Below are 18,486 nucleotides of genomic sequence, written 5' to 3' on the forward strand. Positions count from 1 at the left end.
CATAACCTTTTAATGATTTATGGCATGGAGTTTTTTTTTTTTTTAATGCAATTTTTCTTTTAGTCAAAGAAGAAATGAGACATACAAAGCAAGACCAAAAAAAGGCCAGAACAAGAAAAGGGCATAGCCAAAACATTATAATAATCGACAAAATGCAAAGCGGTATGAAAATAAAAGGAAAAAGAAAATCCTTGAAGGAAGCCGGACTAAGAAAGGACACCAAGTTGCCAGGCTTGGACTATCATTGGAGGTAAAGCAGACAACCGCTAGAAGTCCCAAGTACATAAAGGCCACAAAAAATTGAGCTAAAGACCACCAAAAACTAGGCAGGGATACAACCACCAAGGTTGCCAAATAAACCAGAGCCATGAAGGGACGTGCAGGTAACCAACCTCATCATTATCCTAATCCGAAAAGTCGACTAGCCAAGAGACATCATAGCATATAGCAACCAAAATACCCACAGCTAATAAAACTCCAAAAAAAACCCAAGCAGCCACTTAAAAAAATTTTACACAGTTGTAACCCCCAAAGCACCAAATTTACTATCTTTTGTGTTTGCATCGACGCCTTTTCCACTAAGCGATTCACATTCAAATTAAACATATCATTGAAATCTTCATCATGCCCATCTAACTCATCCCCTTCACCCCCACTAGGTGAGGAGAAGGAATCATCAATCCTATCGGTTTGAGACACATAAGCATCATTTATATTCAAACGAGCTTTTAACTCTTCATTAGTAATAATAGTCACAAAAAAATTGACGACATAAATAGAAGGTAATGAAGATTCGCCAGAAGCATCAATCTTAACACTAGTAGACTCATTCAAACACGAGACTCATTCAAACCTTGCGTGTTAACATTACAAAACTCCAAATTAACCCCATTCACATCCTAAGAGGTAGGACATAATGGGTCCTTCACTAAACCAGTTGGGGACTCTTGTTCAAGACAAACCAAACCTTTACCAAGAACAACACATTAATTCTTAGAATTAAAAGCACGAGGCTCCAAAATCTCCAAATCACTGGCACTCAGAATCACTAGGAAAACAGGGGTCAAAACTAAATTCCCACCCAAAACCAAAGGAAGCTCAACATTATCAACAACACCGAATTCCCCACTCTCAAGCAAGACATTATCGCCTACAATGCCTTGAATATCTAAAGAAGGTCGGACCTCTACATTGAATGGAGGGGGTTTAATAGTAGGAGTCAATTTGAGATGTGGATGCAAAATACGACAATCCTCTTTTGAATGGCCTAATGAATTGCAATGCACATAATAAGCAGGGAATTCTTCCATTATCACCGACTGGATGTAACCAAAGTTATCGGAACCAACCAAAATTTTATCATGATATTTTTTTGAAAACATCCAACTCCATAATGATGTGAGCAACAGACGGACGAGAACCAAAAGAAGTTGCATTATCTGTTTTTAAAGTCGGACCAAACAGGGAACCCAAAACATAGAGTATACGCGGAGAGAAAAGGTGAGGCCGCAGATTAGGAAATGAAGTCCAAATAGGAATGATATGAGATTCAACCTCAATATCCAAATAAGGCGTTCATTTAACTAATTTCAAAAAACAGTTACTTACAAAGTAGGAACGATGAGCAAAAACCCTACAGTAATTCAAATCGTTAAAAATCTTGATTAAAACATTCCCAGGGTTTAGAACAGTAACCGAACAATCACCATTTAATTTCATATTGAATTTTTTTTTTACAATAGCATCAATGGAAGGCCTTCAACCTGAAGATTTGCCAACTAATGCGGAATATCAACTAACTAAATGGAATGGAGTGATGGTATATTTCCATTGGAACTAGGGTTGCAAATCAATTAGTATATTCAATGAATTTTAAGCTGGTTTATTGTGTTTATTTAGATACTTAAATAAGTTTAATTTAAGTTTAAAAAATTAACTTACAAATGAATAAATTTTAGCATTAATCCCTCCATTCTTTCGTGAATATATTTAATTTTTATTTAACGAAATATGATGAAAGGTTTAGTTAATAATACTCACTACAATAATTTTAAGTATTTGTCGTAAGCTTTGCGACCGACGGCTCAGTTTTAATTCTTCATTTCTTTTATTTCATTATATTAGCCTCTTTGTAAATATGAGGAACCCATCAACGAGGGATGAATTGGTGTTCTGACTACCAATTAAGAGATATTAGATTTGATATTTATTATGTGATGTATGTGTGAATTTGTCTTTATTGACCTAAAATGCCCCAAAAAACCAAAAAAAAAATTTAGCTGCTATTTAATACTTTGGGATTGGTAGCTGTCACAAATAAATGCCTGGAACACGAAATTGCTGAGCTTTTTGGCAACAATTTTTTAGCCACATATTTTTGTCATATGACATATTTGCAGCCAAATTGTTTGCTGCAAAATATGTTCAGCACCTTTGCAACATTATTTGACAAGAGAGACGGTCAAAAAATGTATGTTGCGGCCAGGTTTGCAATAACTTTTCTATTTCTCCTTGTTGCGGACTAGAATGTACGCGGCGGTAGAGTGAAAAATATAACGCCTTATTAATATACGTACATCCAGCACACCAACAGATAGTTAATGGGGAGAAACACCTGAAATTTTTTAACGTGGAAAATCTGAAAAGCGAAAAACCACATGACCTGGATCAGATGAAAAATTTCCACTATGTTTGGGTTGGTTACAAAGTTTGATTCACTCTTTTACTTGGAGCCGCTGGAATTACAACAGGTTAATAATCAGACAGAAATCTGGCGATGATTGAAGAACAGGCCGAAATAAGGCAGTGGTTGGGAAGAGCTTTAGCGATGGTCCAAAAGAAAACTCCGGCAATGGCAAGAACTCCGTCGGAGATCGGGAGGACTCCAGTGATAGTCGAGGAACCCCGGCGATGGTCGGCAAGAACTCCGGCCGTGATCAAAAAGAACTCCAGCGGTGGTCGGCAAGAACTTCGGTGGTAGTCAATGGTAAGAGAGCTCCCAAATTCCTCCCTTCCTTTCTTCTTCTCCATCTCCTATCATGAGAAGAGTGGGGGCTATTTATAGCTTTTTTAGAGTGGCATGGCTTGTAAATATATGGAGGATCAAGGTCAAAATGGAAGTGGTTTGAATGGACTGCTGATATCGATCTCCTTGATCATGGACCGTTTATTGGTCAATTGGATGTCTTAATGATTTCAGAATTCAGTGATCTTGGGCTCATTGGATTTATCTCGTCGAGCCGCTCAATTCGACTTTAAGCATGTCAAGTTTAAAATTCGTTTGGTAATTCAAATTATAATTTGAACCTCCCAAAAGTGCTTTGAACCCTTGATTTGGGCTCAATTGAGCTCGGATTGGACTTATTTTGGTGTCGTTGGGTTCGTCTTTTCGAGACGTTGAATTTGACTATAAGTTTGCTGAAATCAAAGTTCAAATGGTCTTTGATTAAAATTTTTGAAATTTCTAACTTAATTTTCCCTTGAGATTTGTGCCTGGTCAAGATAATTTTTTATGATATACCACTCCTATAGTGACTTGTAAGCAGGGGTGAACCCCTTTGACCCCGGAGTGGAGGGGGGAGTTGTTCCCTCTAAATTTTGTTTAATATGATTCTTTAGATAATTCATCCCTCTCAATCTATGTTTTAGTCTTTATTACAAGAGTTTTTAGGAAATTGCACCCCCCCCCGGTCTTTAGGCAATTGCCCCTAATATAATTAAGCACATTGTGTGGATGTGCTATTGCTAGAGTCGAACTCCACCAGGGAGCGATGACCCCTTCAACCCCCGACATATTTGCCAACTGTTGTTTATAAGTTAAACGAGTTTGCTAGTGAGCCAGCTTGAATTCATAGAATAGAGCTCGAGCTTGATTAGCTCAATCTCAAGACAAAGATGACTCGAGCTCAGCTTGACTTGTTTACACCCCTAATAACTTAGGTTATTTAACAACTTGTTACATATTTTTTATTGTATTAATATAATAAAAATATCAACTAACTAAATGGATGGACTACAATTCAATTTTATTAATCTAAAATGAAAGATATTTATATGTTTTAAACTATTAATATTATTTTCATTAGATTTTTAGTATTTAATATATAATTAGTTAGATTTGATTATGACCTTAGCTTGGTAAAGAAATTAACAAATAGGTTTGAAGTAATTTTAAAATTTCATCATTTTTAAATTTAATTCAAGCCCAATAAAAAATAAGTAAACAACTTTAAATGTGATAACACTTTGGCTTCATTTGGAACAACTTTCTTACTGTTTTTTAAATCAATTTTTTAATAAAAATATTTTAAACTAAAAAGTTTTGTATTAAAAATTTATTTTAAAAAACAATAATAAAAGTGGTTCCAAAATAAAGTCTTAGTATTCAATTCTATTTGGAGGGTGCCTTGACAAGCTACCTTTTAGCATAGCTAATGATTTTTTTAATGCATTGACTTTTATTGCATTATTTTATATTCATATACATAAAATATTAATACAAAGCAATGGAAGAAAATATAAATCTGTTGCATAAAATATTTATTCATTTATTTGCCATAAAATAGAGTATTTTTCTCCTCTCTTTCTATCACTCTCTCACAATATTTCTATATAGAAAATAGATTATTTTGAAATGGCCATCGGACTTTGGTGCTTGTGGTTCAATTCATTTTAATTTGGATTGTAATTAGAAACCGTTGACCTTATAAATTTCTTTGAATTTTTTGAGTTGTGATTTTATATAAGATTAAATAGTGCTTAATTACAAGCAATCAAATGACCGATGAGATGAAATTATTTTTTATTATAACGGAGCTAAGCATCCTTTGACAATTGAGAATGATAGGGGAGGAGAAAAAATGTATTATCTTTGATATTTTGAAAGGAAAAAAAGAGTTGGAAGTTAGCTAAATGTATTAGGATTTCACACAGTACCTAATGGTCAGCTAGAGAGTTTAGATAACAAGAAATAAGAAGATTGATGCTTCATTTGGGACGGCTTTCTTACTGCATGCTTCTTAAAACAATTTTTTTGCACAAAAATTAAAAATTTTGTACTAAAAACTGCTTTAAGAATTAAAGCACTAAGAAAATCACCTCAAACGAAGCCTGAAAGGTCAGTAATTGAAACAAATATCATTAAAACCTAAACTTGGGTGATATTGGTCAACCAAACACGCAATGCAAGATATTATTCTCTTTGTGGTCAAGCTTGTTTGATACAATTTGATAGTTTTATCATTTTTTATATTACTTTATAGCATGCCACCTATCCTACAAGTTTTCCACTATAAACATATTTAACTATGGAGTATCAAAGTCTATTTATTCATTACAACAAACGAAATCTTATATATTATATCCTGAAAACTTAGTTATATGACCAACGTACTTACTTAACTTTCTATATATGATTAATGGCATTTGTATTCCTAGTATCTCCTATATAAGCATGCCATCTCAATAAATTTGTTAGGAGCCCCTCTTTTCTCAAGCAAGCCTTACATCTAATAACCACTCATCATATAGGTTTATAGATCAGTCTATGCCCTCTTTAGACTAACTTCTATTTACTCATTAATTAAATTAAGCATACATTATACTAGAGGAGGTCAAACTCAAATACGAATTATAAAAACTTTGATCATACTATGCAAATTAATGTATATTTTAGCCCATAATACCCTATATAAGGACGATTATAATGATTTTTTTTTTTTTTTATGCAAATTTCAACTAGTTCAATCATTGTAGAGCATAACAAAATTGTATATATTTTCATTGGAACTCGGTTCTTACTTTTTTTAGTTTTTTACGTATAACAATTTTGCTTCTAGGGTTTAATAAAAGGGATTGTATCAAGCACCAAGAGAGAATCAATTGATTATCCTATTTCCTTGGAGCTTTTTTTAGTCCAATACTATTTGTTCTACTCCTTTGTTTTCTCCATTGGTATTGGTCTTTTTTTGGGTATTGTCTATATTTCTAAACTTTGTTGCAAGTCTAATGCCTTTTTTATTTCTTTAAGAGAGCCAGTGTTAACTTTAAATACTTCATAAGATTTCATTCTTTTATTTCTTATTTGTCAAGAAAGAAAATATCTTTATTATTATGTTGATGAATACATCATTTTTCATATATGTTATTCATGTTGTAAATTATCAAAATTGTTGGTTACAATATTATCCATGGAAGATATCAAGATCTCATTATCGATATGTATATCAACTCCAAAGATTAAAAAAGGGAGAATAAACCAAGGTTCAAAGACTCTCTTAAATGGATTAAGTTACAAACGACCCAACTAACTACTTAGAAAACATGAAGTCAAACTGAGATAAGAGATAGTCTTAAAGAGTATAATAGAGAATCTTAGAGAGATTTTAGTTAGGCAAAGTTTTGACCAAAGTAAATGATTGTGTTATGTCCATACTCAATTAGTGACTCCTTATTTAAATATAAAGATGAAGGTCACGTGTACAAGATATATTGCTTAATTAATAATATTGTAAGAAAAATAAATGACTAAGCTTAGTTTAGTTGGCCGTGTAGTGGGTAAGTTTGGTTGATATTTATCAATTATGAATGAACTTCGGTCAAGTACCCTTGACGAGAACCTCTAGTCCATTCACAAGTACTCTTAGACAAGCAATTGAGTTATTTGGGTTCATAACCTAGACGAGGAGGTGACTTTGTGATAGCCTCGAGTGGGTTCAATACCTAGGTGCCAAAGATTGAATAAGGCATATCTCCTATGTGACTTAATGATATTTAACTATTACTAGTTTGAGGCTTTGGGTGATATTTAACTAAGAAATTTTGAAGTTGGTGTATGATCAACAACTTACTAACCCTAACTTAAACTCTCATAACTACTTAATACAACTAACCTGAACAAATATAGGTATACATTAATTTCCTAATTCTCATGCTCTTCTGTGAACCTGAAAAGAACATGTGTATGAAGAACCTTATTTGGCTTAGGTGACTTATGCTAGATCTATGGTGGTATTTTATTCAAAAAAAAAAGGTTTAAACCTTTGACATGTACTTGATATATCAACAATAATATTTATAAGTGCAAGGATACTAGACTCATTTGAAATTCTTATTGTTTCTTCTTTAAACATTTTCTTCAAAGCTATTTTTGAAATTTTACTCCTTTCAAAGATGAAGAAGTTTGAGCATTTGTCTAACTACACTGTAGTTGCCAAACACCATAAAAATTTTGAGGATGTTAAGCATGCAACTGCTCTAGCAATGGAGGAAGTTGCCTTTATAGAGATGTCTCCTCTAAAGAGGGTAAAGAGTGAGCCTGAGGAAGAAGGTTAAAAGGAGTTAGGTTCTCCACCAAGAAAGGTACTGAAGAAGCATTGAAGATTAAAGATATTGTCATTGTCAAACTCTTGGTGGTGGAGGGGTTGTTGAGGGAGCTCTTTAAACCTGATAAAATTGCTAATAAATACAAAAGTAAATTAGAGATAATTCTCGAAGGTCTCATAGAATGTTCTTCAATGATGGAGCTCATACATGGTTGGGATAATAACTTTGTGATTGAGTTAGTAGTACTGAATTCAGGAGACTATTGAGCAACACTCTTAAGGAAACCATTGAAAAGGAATAATAGATCATTCCCAACAAATAATCCTTTATGTGATATGTGATGTGGATGTTCATAAGTGATTTAGTCATTGAGTAACTCACATAGCAAGCATTGTTCTCAACCTTTAGGATACTCCATGAACTAGTTCCTTATCTTTGGCATTTCCACGCTCAGTGTATGATGAAGCGACAAGACAAAGGCTAAGGACAATATCACAAACCAAGGCTTTACGTCAAAATTTTGGCTAAGCATCATGCACTCCGTGCAAGCTCATGGACATCTCATACTCTTAAAATCATGGGAGAATAATTAAGAAGCTTAATTTAGATCATCTTGATGTGTAGGTGTAGTCAAGAATATAATATTCTTCAAAAATTGCTTTGATTTTATGACTTCTCTATTTGTTTTATATGACCAGTTCAAAATTTTATGTATTTGAATGCTTTTAGTTTTATTTTAGTGTGACATTTTTTCATTTATATTATGATATGTTATCAACCAATTTTTATTGGCTTCTAAGACTTCAAAGTTGTTTAAGCTTTAAAAAGGTCTATAAATGGAATCTTGCTTTATACTATTTGATTCATTGAATAAAATTTATTTTTACTTGTGTAAAATTTATGTGCAAATGCTTGATGGTTTCTCTATTCATTAGAGAAACTTAGTGGAAAATCCCCTACGTCTTTGGTGAGTACTTAATTATCTTTTCTTACTTTTATTGCCCCTTTCCCAACAGAATTTTCATCGCCTCCGCTTAGTTTTGAGACTAGCTCCCCTAAACCCCAAAATAAATACCACCTCTCCAAAACTCTCCATAATATCCTCACAAGTCCCTCACAATCTTTTAAGGCCTCAACTCTCCAATAACCCTAAGATACCATAATCAAAATCTCAATATAGAGAAACAATTATCTTTTGTAAGCAACTGACTTAAAAAATACCATAGCTCATTAACCACTCCAAGAAAATCATCATTTGAAAGCCTAGAAGTTTCAACTCCAAATACGTCCAAAACATAAATTCCTATTTCATCATCACCCAAATAACCCTTTCATCACCACATGAAGGAAACACCAATAAAATTGTTTTCTTCATCATAAAGAACCTATAAACCCTACATCACTCCACTTTTGATGATAGTTGGTCTAATTTATTTGTGTAAGGTACCGATACTCTATTATATATAAAGATCGAGGCAAGATGTCAAAGAGTGAAGAGCGAATTATGTTCAACTAATGTAATAAATGGATTGGATTATGGAGGATATGTTTGTCCACTTAAATAGGAATTCAAATTGAGCTAAAAGATAGTTATAGGAGAGATGAATTGATTGAGGATTCCAAAGATATTGTAGTTGGACATAATTTAAACCAAAAATTCAATAGTATCATCCCTAGGCTAAATCAATAATCCAATTTTTACAAACCAAGATCATCATCGGTGGAGAGATTATTTTGTATGGTATCCGAACGCATCCAGAGGTCAATCTGGATGCGACACATCATCCAATGCACTGTATATTGGGTGACATGTCGCATCTGAATTGGCCTCCAGATGAATCCAAACACCGCACGTAATAATTTTTCTCGTCGGCGATATAGGTTAGCTATATAATAAAAATATAAGAAAAATTCATGGATTAATTTAGTATGATTAGCCATGTAGCATGAAAGTCTAACTGGCAGCTATTCTCTGTACAAATGAAATTGTTTTAAAATCAAAACCTTAGCTAGTCTAATTGCCCATCCTTTACGAGTGCTGCTCACAGGTGAGCACTTCACCCCATATGATGATCCCTTTCGGCGAGGGGACATCAGGCGCATTAAGCTCAGAGTCTCCGACGACTCCGGCTTCTCTGTCGGACTCCCTTATCGGCCATGCATCCTCCGAAACGGATTCGGACAAAGAACGATTATTTACTCCACCACAATCCGTCTCGTCTGCGTCGTCTTCTTCCAACTCGACTCCCGGTATTGATAGTACTTCCAACAACGGAGAGAACGAAGAGCGCTACTCTTTTACCATGACTCCCAGTGATAATTTACATTGAAATTCATATGTAATGAATCTAAATATAATATTCATTCACAATGAATTCAAAACTATAATGACTACTAATAGCGACTCAACATCTTCATACAAATACAAGTAATACCATAATAGAAAAGAGATATAAAAAAAGCCATTTTCGAAGAGAGTTACCATGCCTTTCAATCTTTCATAGCGAGGCAGTACATTACTTTACATGTTATTCAACCTGCAACCCGCCAAATCACCAACGGTTAAAGGAAAAAAAAAAAAAAAAACTCTTAAAGTTTATACTCTATTCACATCTGCTCCTGCATCTTTGTACAGTGCAGAAAATTTTTCTCTACAAACTTGCCAATCTAGGGTTTGTAAGCTATTAATAAAAAGAGAATTCAGCTCAGCAAACAGATTGAGAGCAAAACATTCTCACAGGGGAAAACACCACAGTCAGAGGAGCATGATCTGAAAGGGAGTAGTTCTCCGGCCACATTCCTTTCTCCATTTCTGGTGGAAATAGAGCTGCATTCTTCACATCAAATCCAAAGTTCTGGCTATCATGGCCCCTGCCATTGGTGCTCTCACTCTCTTCATTGACTGCTTGCTCGGAATTCTCTGAACAAGCCAGATTCCATATCCGTTGCTGTAAAGTGTCAAATTTGATAAAAAGGATTATTCCCAAAAGTTCAAAAGGCTTCGTTTGGGACGGCTTTCTTACTGCTCCGTAAAGCGGCTTTATAGTACAAAAATTAAAAAATTTGTACTATAAACAATAAAGCCACTTTAAAAATCAAGAAGAAAACCGTCCCAAACAAAGCCTAAGTTATTGGCTGATTACTCATACTAATATCATAAGCATACCACAAATTCTGCGTAGTTCACAACGCCATCTCCATCTATGTCAGCTTGGATCCACAAATCATCAACCTCAGCAGCACTAAGACCATTTGGATGGCCAGTAAGGCCCAACTGTTACAGATAAAAATGTTAGCCGTAACCTTCTATCAATTAAATTATCCTTCTCCAATTAAAAATGCTTTGTACCTGACACAGTGCTTGACAAAAACCAGCAAAGGTAATACAGTCTCCAGGACTGTCTGCTTTAAGAAAAGCAAAAGCATTATCCTCTGTAAGAGAAGCTTGGCGAAGAAGTAGAAACTGAGGCAAGAAGAAACAAAAGGTTAGAACCCTCGTTGAATGTATCAATTAATAGAAATGAGAATTAAAAACGCAGGCTCATACTTTGGACATGCCTTAGAATTGTCTTAGGAAGCCTGCAGAGACATAAGGAAATAAAATCTTCGACATGCATTAAATAGGTGAGAATAAAAGACAGTCCTGTAAAAACCTTCAACATGCATTAAAATCTTGTGGTGCCGAATGTTGGTCATTAAAAGAGAAGCATAATACTAAATTAAGTGTTGTAGAGATGAGGATGCTTAGGTTGATGAGTGGCTTGACCCTTAAAGATAGGATACGAAATGAGCATATACGTTAAAAGGTTGGAGTAGCTCCAGTGGCATATAAGATTAGAGAGTCTCGCCTTGGATGGTTTGGTCACTTTAGAAGGAGGCCTTCCGATGACCCGGTTAGAAAAGTTGAGGTATTAGATTTGACTTATGTTAAGAAAGGTAGAGATAGACCTAAAAAGACTTGATTAAAAAATATTAGAAATGATCTTTCTTTATTAGATTTAAATGAGAATTTGACTTTCAACCGGACACAATGGCGAAAAATGATTCAACCGACCCCACGTAGTGGGACAAAGGCTTGATGTTGTTGTTGTTGTTGTATGCATTAAAATCTTGTATGACAAACAAATATGATCATAACAATTGAGGTTCATGACCACTCAGACCACTTGCAAAGGACAGGCAATCCAACAGATGTAAAAGCAGCAAAAACATTATCAGCCAAGCTATTAACCTTCATGATCCCAAATACTGCTTCATTCCAGCTAGTCTTCAGGGGCTTCTTGTGCTTAGTAGGATTCAAAAGCCAGATGAAGTCAACCCCACAGATATTCCCACGATGATTTCGATGACTAACCCACTTTAAGACAAAAAAAAGAAAGTCAATACAAATTAAGGTAACATTGATAGTATTATCCAGGTATGTTAATGTAATAGATGAATGTGTTTTTGAAGTTCTACCTTATGGGCATCTGCTTCGCTATCAGTATATTGATGAGCCACATCATATGAGGACACAAAGCCTTGAGACCTAAGGAACTTGTAAACATGACCCCGCTTACTTCCATTCCAGTCTCTGCAGTCAACAAAACATTCAGATATTCAGATATTTGATGCAAACTGATTATCTAAGAAATAGCAATTTCAACAGTTCAACTGACCCACAGAGTATGACTGGCAGAGGGTTAAGCATATGTTCTTTCTGATAAGATTCCACGAATTGAAGAATCTTGCAAACCTATCAATAAAACAAAAATACCAAAGTTTGCTATTAGGGAAGTTTTTAGGCCTTCTCCATGTGTATGGCGTCGTTCGGTCGCTTCAGCCGAACCCCAAACTTTCTGTTATTTATTTACAGGTGAACAGTATGACGCCAATATTGGAATCACACTATTCACCCGCTATATATTTTTTTAATATAAATATATGATTAAAAATATATAAAATAAGTATGAGATAGAATATACTAGGAATATTTTTTGTGTTAGAAAATGAAATTCAATTAGAGACGAGTTTCTATATTTTGATATATTACTATATTTTGGAGTGAAAATTGAGTTTTTCAGTTGGAGATGCCTTATAATAACAAGATGCCTATCAAAGGTAATATGTTAACATGACAAAGAAAGTGTACCTGATGCAAACGAACTATGCACAGCGTGTAATCATGTGGAAACAATAAGTGGGTATTCACAATGATAATTTCTTGTGGGATGTTAAAATTTCTACTTTGCCATAAAGGAACAACTGATTCGACATGTAAAAGCTGAGCGACTCGATCTCCAAAGTCATTGAAGAGCATCTCCCGATAGTTAAGAACTCTAAAGCAATCTCTACGTATGGCAGTAAGTAGACCTGCAGAAAAGGAAGAGCAGAAACACTTGAGCATATACATTATTTATGCGTCCAAATAAGTCCACAGATTTAGTTGGCTGAGAAATTACTCTGTACGGACTCTAACGTAGAGGATCATTCGGATGTTGTGTATGAACTGAGTATGGACTGCATATTTACTGCGTATTGATAGATATGCAGAAAATACTCACAAAATACTTAAATACTCACAACTAATGATTGGCTTAGTATTTGCTGCATATGTATAAATATGCAGTAAATACGCAATCTATACGCAGTCCATACTCAGTTCATACACAGTATCCGAACGATCCACTACTTTTAGAGACGCACAGAATAATTTCTCGGGAAATAGCCAGGCCTAAGCAACAAAAAATTAACGTTGATCAAGGAATAAAATGGCCTAATCAACAAAGACCGGTCCAAATACAAAGCACAATTTTATCACTATTGCTTCAATTACTTAACATCGAATACTCTCTACCTGTTAAGAAATAAATCATCAATGTTCTTGCAATGGTTTAAGGAATTAAAGCTAGATGAAGCATATGCAAACCAAACAGTGTTATTCATCCTATAGATTGCAATAGTTTGATCATTACTCTGAATCTTTCGAAGAAGACAAGCTGCGAATAGAAATTTTTCAGCTTTCAGACATTGAGATTCTTCATTTGTCATGAATCAAACAGGAAGTGAAATCACAAAATCAGGTGTAATCTTTTGCTCAAAAGTGACTCCCAAGATATAATTAAAAACTCATCAACTAATCAATTTGACCAGTAGAAAATGTTAAAAATAAAAAAAAAAATCTTCCAGAGATGACTGAAACATCAACATTAGAATCCCATAAAAATTCTAACTTGCATATTCCTCCTTTTGACAAAGCCTATTTGGCTTTTCTTAGAAATAATCCAGACAAAAAGGCTTCTTAAACTTTGAAGTACCATGCTTTTGGTCAAGAGAACGAAATTCAGCCTCCATTGTTCCAAGGAAGAATTCCATAGCCTATATCATCACTTTGAAATAACCTAAAGGAAATAACACGAGCATACCATCTCCACGATTATTTGTGCGGGCAAGTTTGACACTCATGTAACCAGCATCTCCCAGCCTGTTCTCGTACATTTCAACAAGTTCATCGTTCCCTAACCAGACCTCCTGTAAATTTTCAATGAACAACAGAATTACACACCGACAAATAATCATCCAACCTCAAATACACCACAAATGAAAATCAGGTGTCGAAATTCCACCTGAAGGCAAATGATGGAGGACCTTTCCTCCAGCAGCCGATCAATTATGCTCTGGTTCCTGTTCAACCAATACGCCCTGTACTGGCTCTCCCTACAACTCTGGTCCTATTCATAACGAAATCACAACAAAAATCAATCTTACAAGTAAACAAACGCCAAAGAGAGAAAATTTCCTACTTTCTTCCAAGAAAAACAAAACCATCAACTAAAATGCGAAGAGGAAGGAGAAGAACGAAAAGCGGACAATCAATAAAGATCCCTGACCTCCTTGTCTAGCCGTTTGTAAATAGGCGCGAGGATATTAAAGGTTGTGCACGAGAAGCATCGTTCCGCACTCATCATCGCCTCTCCGTAACCGAGACCCTTATTCGCCAACCGTACCTTCATCTTCCTCCTTTTATCCTGCAGCCGCGGCTTCCGCTGCCGATGACAATGGTCCGTCCCCTCATCGAGAATCTCATTGAATTCCTTTTTCTGCATATCCAGTTGCAAATCAGTGCGAAATTCGTCAATACTTTTCAAAAAGGGAGTAATGAATGATTCGGATTCACCGCCCCCAACCACATAAATCTCGAAGGCATCAAAAGGCGATAGAAGGATTATAGATAGCTTACCATCTCCACCCTTAAGAAAGAGAGAATCACCACACAGAACGAATATGCTAAATACGAAGGAATTGAAATGCTATTATTGGGCTTCTGGCTCTGCGCTTCTTCTTCTTCGCTGTCTAATTCTCACAGAATGACAATGGACTTCTTCTATAGGGAGGAGAAGCTGGCCGGTGACCGGTGATACTGCTTGTAGCCGGTCACCGTGCGGTGCGTAACCTCGGGCGGAAATTATAATTTAATAAATTTTTATACTAAAATAATATTTCAAAAAATAATAAAAAGCATACCTAAATAGAACCTAAGCTTAGTCAGTTAGTTGTAATTGAAAGTTAAGAAAAATAAAATAATAAAAAATAGTTGTAATTGAAAGTTTAAAAAAAAATAGTTGTAATTGAAAAATTTTTATGAAACGAGTTTATTAATTTGACAGGATTAAAAATTCGTTTGGGACAGTTTTCTTATTGTTTATAAAGCAGTGTTTTTAGTATAAAAAATTTTTTACAAAAAATTGTTTTAAAAAGTAATAAAAAACCGTCTCAAATAAAGCCTAAATTAATCTGATTAATGCTTATTTAAAGTTTATTAGAATGGATTAGACCACATTACTTTTTCTTTTCAAACATAATGTAAAAATTGCTAATGATCACAATCAAATGAGGTCATTATAGAAAAGTAATTGAGTCAAAATGAGTCAATTATAATTCGAGTTCGACTCGATATACCAAATTATGGCTTAAACATAAGCTCGGGTTTTAGATCAACTCAATAAAACTTATTGTGAGCTTCAGCTTAGTTTGTTAGTTTGATTAGTAGCGTAACAAAGGGCTTGCTAATCAAGTATAGGATGATAATGCTGAGAAAAATATAGTTCTAAGGTTAGAAGTAATGACACCTGTCGGAACACTTAGCAAATCATACTTGGTGCTGTAAGAATGGAGAAGCTCTTCTCGAGCACTTCTTGAGAGAGAGGAGTCAAGGATGAGAGGGAGAAAGCAGAACTAAGGTTTATTTCTTAGCCTTTGAGAGGATGAACTCATATTACATATAATCATATCGATATATTAATTGAATTTTGGTCATTCTTTATATCAAGCTCTAATCAATCTTTTGATTGACAACATTAATATTATTTTTACATACTCATATTTAAATACATTATATTTTGAAGCTTTGCGCTTTTTTTTTAGGGATTTTTACATACATAACACCTTAAACTATAGTATATACATATTCAACATCTAAATATTAATATTTACTAATATACCACCGAAAAACCCATCTCCTCATCCATACTGCCACTCCGTTACCTCCCGTCAAAAATCCTGTCAGGCCGCCCCGAACTTTCCTTTCGTTATGTCGCCCTCGACTTCAGCATCGCATTCGGGCTTCTGTCTTCGACAACGTTTGAAACAAACCGCAGTTTCACGTTCGAGCTTTTTTCTTCACTTTTCATCTTCGTCGCTCGAGTAAGAACCCCACGATCCTCTCCTTCTCCATCCTGCCACGTTTTATGTCACTTTCGTTTCAAAAATTTCAGCAACACATAGAATTTCATTTTACAGTTGCTTAAAATCTGGTGCAAAATGGTTACCAAATACTTGAAGCAGTTCTCTCATAGACTTCTAAACCAACTTGAGGTGCAGGTATTCTAAAACATAATGGCTGCACATTGCCCTTGTTGACATTTGACCGAACAACTTACTTGCATCAAGGAGACAGCAACTCATGGTAATGTAAAGAAAAAACGGAAAGTGAAAATGAAAACGAAAAACAAAACGAGACAACACTCGTTGTATAGACAGCAATGAAGATAAATTCCGAGCGGATGAAAAATCGAACATCAACAGAGCTAACAAAAACAAAACAACCGTTTTAACGAAGAAATGGAGCGGAAAAAAATCGAACAACAAGATCGAATGGGGAAGACAAAAAACCAAACAAGCCAAACTCGAGCGACAACGTGATGGAGAAAATGAAAAATCAAACCTTTCCGACCAAAGGCAGGTCTTGAGCAGCAGAGCGGCAAATTCCGAGCGAAGAAGATGCGAGGCGACTGCGGAGAAGACGGTTTTGGGGGTGTGGCTTTAACGAGATGTAACGGAGTGGTAGTATAGATGAGGAGAAGGGTTTTTAGGTGGTATATATGTAAATACTAATGTTTAGGTGTTGAATATGTATATACTATAGTTTAAAATGTTATGTATGTAAAAATTCCTTTTTTTTATTAGTAGTAGCGCCCTTTTAACCCATATTTATAATGCTTTTTTTTTTTTAATTAATAGAATTATGCCAAGCTGTCAAGTCTCATCCTTCTAAGAAAATATCTAGACCAGATATTCCACGCCCCTTTAAAGATTCACCAAATAATGGCCGTCCGATTGCAATCTAACGACTGTAGCAGGCATTAGGCACTTATCTACTTTTCCGCGGAGCCGTGACCTGTCGACGCTGGAATGGGTGAGCCACGGGACCCACATAGCCGACATTCACGTCGCGTTAGAGCGGGGCCAAATGTGCGTTAGCGCTAACCGAGACCGGTGGGCCCCTTGCCGAACGTGCTTAGACGTTTTATCTGGTAAGTATTACCGAGCAATTATTTGAACCGTAAGAAAACGATTGGCAGCCGCAAGTTTTATTGTGGAGCGCATCAGCCGTTGTTTCCTCGCCAATCAGATATTCAGTGACTGCCACTAAAATGAAAAATGATTATCTTTTTCAATATATAATGACAGTTCTTTACCATTTTATTGTGATTTTTGGCTATTTGGGTATTTCATTACTGATTTTTTAAGTTTTATTGTGGAGCGCATCAGCCGTTGTTTACTCACCAATCAGATTTTCAGTGACTGCCACTAAAATGAAAAATGATTATCTTTTTCAATATATAATGACAGTTCTTTACCATTTTATTGTGATTTTTGGCTTTTTGGGTATTTCATTACTAATGTTTTTTTTGGCTCAGCTGTAATTAGCTGAATTTTATAAAGGGGCAAATTACACTTTTAAAAAGGAATTTTTATTTGGTCTGGCGTCCTGACGTAGTTTTACGTTCGGAAGACAATAAAATGGTGTCACGTGCACTTATTTTTTACCGCGCGGCCCGACGATCCGACCCGGACTAGACCCGGGATTGCTATGTATTGGCTGATTTGTGCAGACGGGGGTATTGCTAGGTTGCTCGATATTCCTTGACAATAACGAAAAATATCATTATGTAAAGACCAATACCTAGCAATAGCGAGCAATACCTCAGTTTTGCTAGGTATTGCTCGGTGTTGCAAGGTATTGGTCTTGATAGAGCGGTATTTCTTATTATTGTCAAGCAATACATAACAATACCCAGCAATACCGAGCAATATCTAGAAATACGCGAACATAGCAATACCGGGTTCCGGTCCGGGTCGGGTCGTCGGGCCGCGCGGTTAAGAATAAAACACGTGGCGACATGTTATTGGCCTCTGGATATAGAGCTACTCCGGTGTCCGGACCTAATAATAGACCTTTAAAAAGGAGCAAAATCATATTAGGATTTTAAAGAAACCGTAAAAAAGATTTATAGTTTGAAACAAATCGTGAAACAATTTTTCGATTTCTTTAGAAACGATAAAAGAAGCTGGAAATAATTTTTTAAAAAAATTTTCTCTGAATTCCTTAGAAACCGAAAAAAAAAAAGTTTCTTTAGAAACCAAATTAAAATAAATTTAGGTTCCAATAAAAATAAATAGGTTTTTAATTATGAAATTGGAAAACATTTTTCCAATTTCTAGTTTATCCGATATTTCTATATACAAATTTAGTATTTTAAAATTGTATTGTTTAATATAATTATTTTAATTAATAAAATATTTGACATATAACACTATAGAACATTGTGCCTAAATTTTCAGATAATACAACATTAACTGTTCTAAATAGACTAAATATTTAAAAATTAACATTATATATAT

At 34.9% G+C, this 18,486-nt stretch overlaps 1 protein-coding gene across 2 annotated transcripts; it reads right to left on the reverse strand.

Moving 5' to 3' along the window:
* Positions 1-9,694: 9,694 nt before the first annotated feature.
* LOC110100946 (uncharacterized calcium-binding protein At1g02270) lies at positions 9,695-14,700 on the reverse strand. Of its 2 annotated transcripts, none has more exons than XM_028695764.1 (11): positions 14,543-14,700; positions 14,193-14,402; positions 13,929-14,027; positions 13,728-13,833; positions 12,455-12,675; positions 11,982-12,058; positions 11,782-11,896; positions 11,555-11,680; positions 10,673-10,786; positions 10,490-10,597; positions 9,695-10,271 (listed from the first exon to the last, which is right to left on the reverse strand). In XM_028695764.1, the coding sequence occupies exons 1-11, from the start codon at positions 14,543-14,545 to the stop codon at positions 10,029-10,031; spliced, it is 1,422 nt and encodes a 473-aa protein (XP_028551597.1). In that variant the 5' UTR covers positions 14,546-14,700; the 3' UTR covers positions 9,695-10,028. The 2 variants fall into 2 exon arrangements, with proteins under 2 accessions (XP_028551597.1, XP_020684329.1); XM_020828670.2 differs by having other exon boundaries at positions 13,929-14,033.
* Positions 14,701-18,486: the final 3,786 nt, after the last annotated feature.

This window comes from Dendrobium catenatum, unplaced genomic scaffold (genome assembly GCF_001605985.2).
Source record: "Dendrobium catenatum unplaced genomic scaffold, ASM160598v2 fragScaff_scaffold_672, whole genome shotgun sequence".
NCBI classification, from domain to species: Eukaryota; Viridiplantae; Streptophyta; class Magnoliopsida; order Asparagales; family Orchidaceae; genus Dendrobium; species Dendrobium catenatum.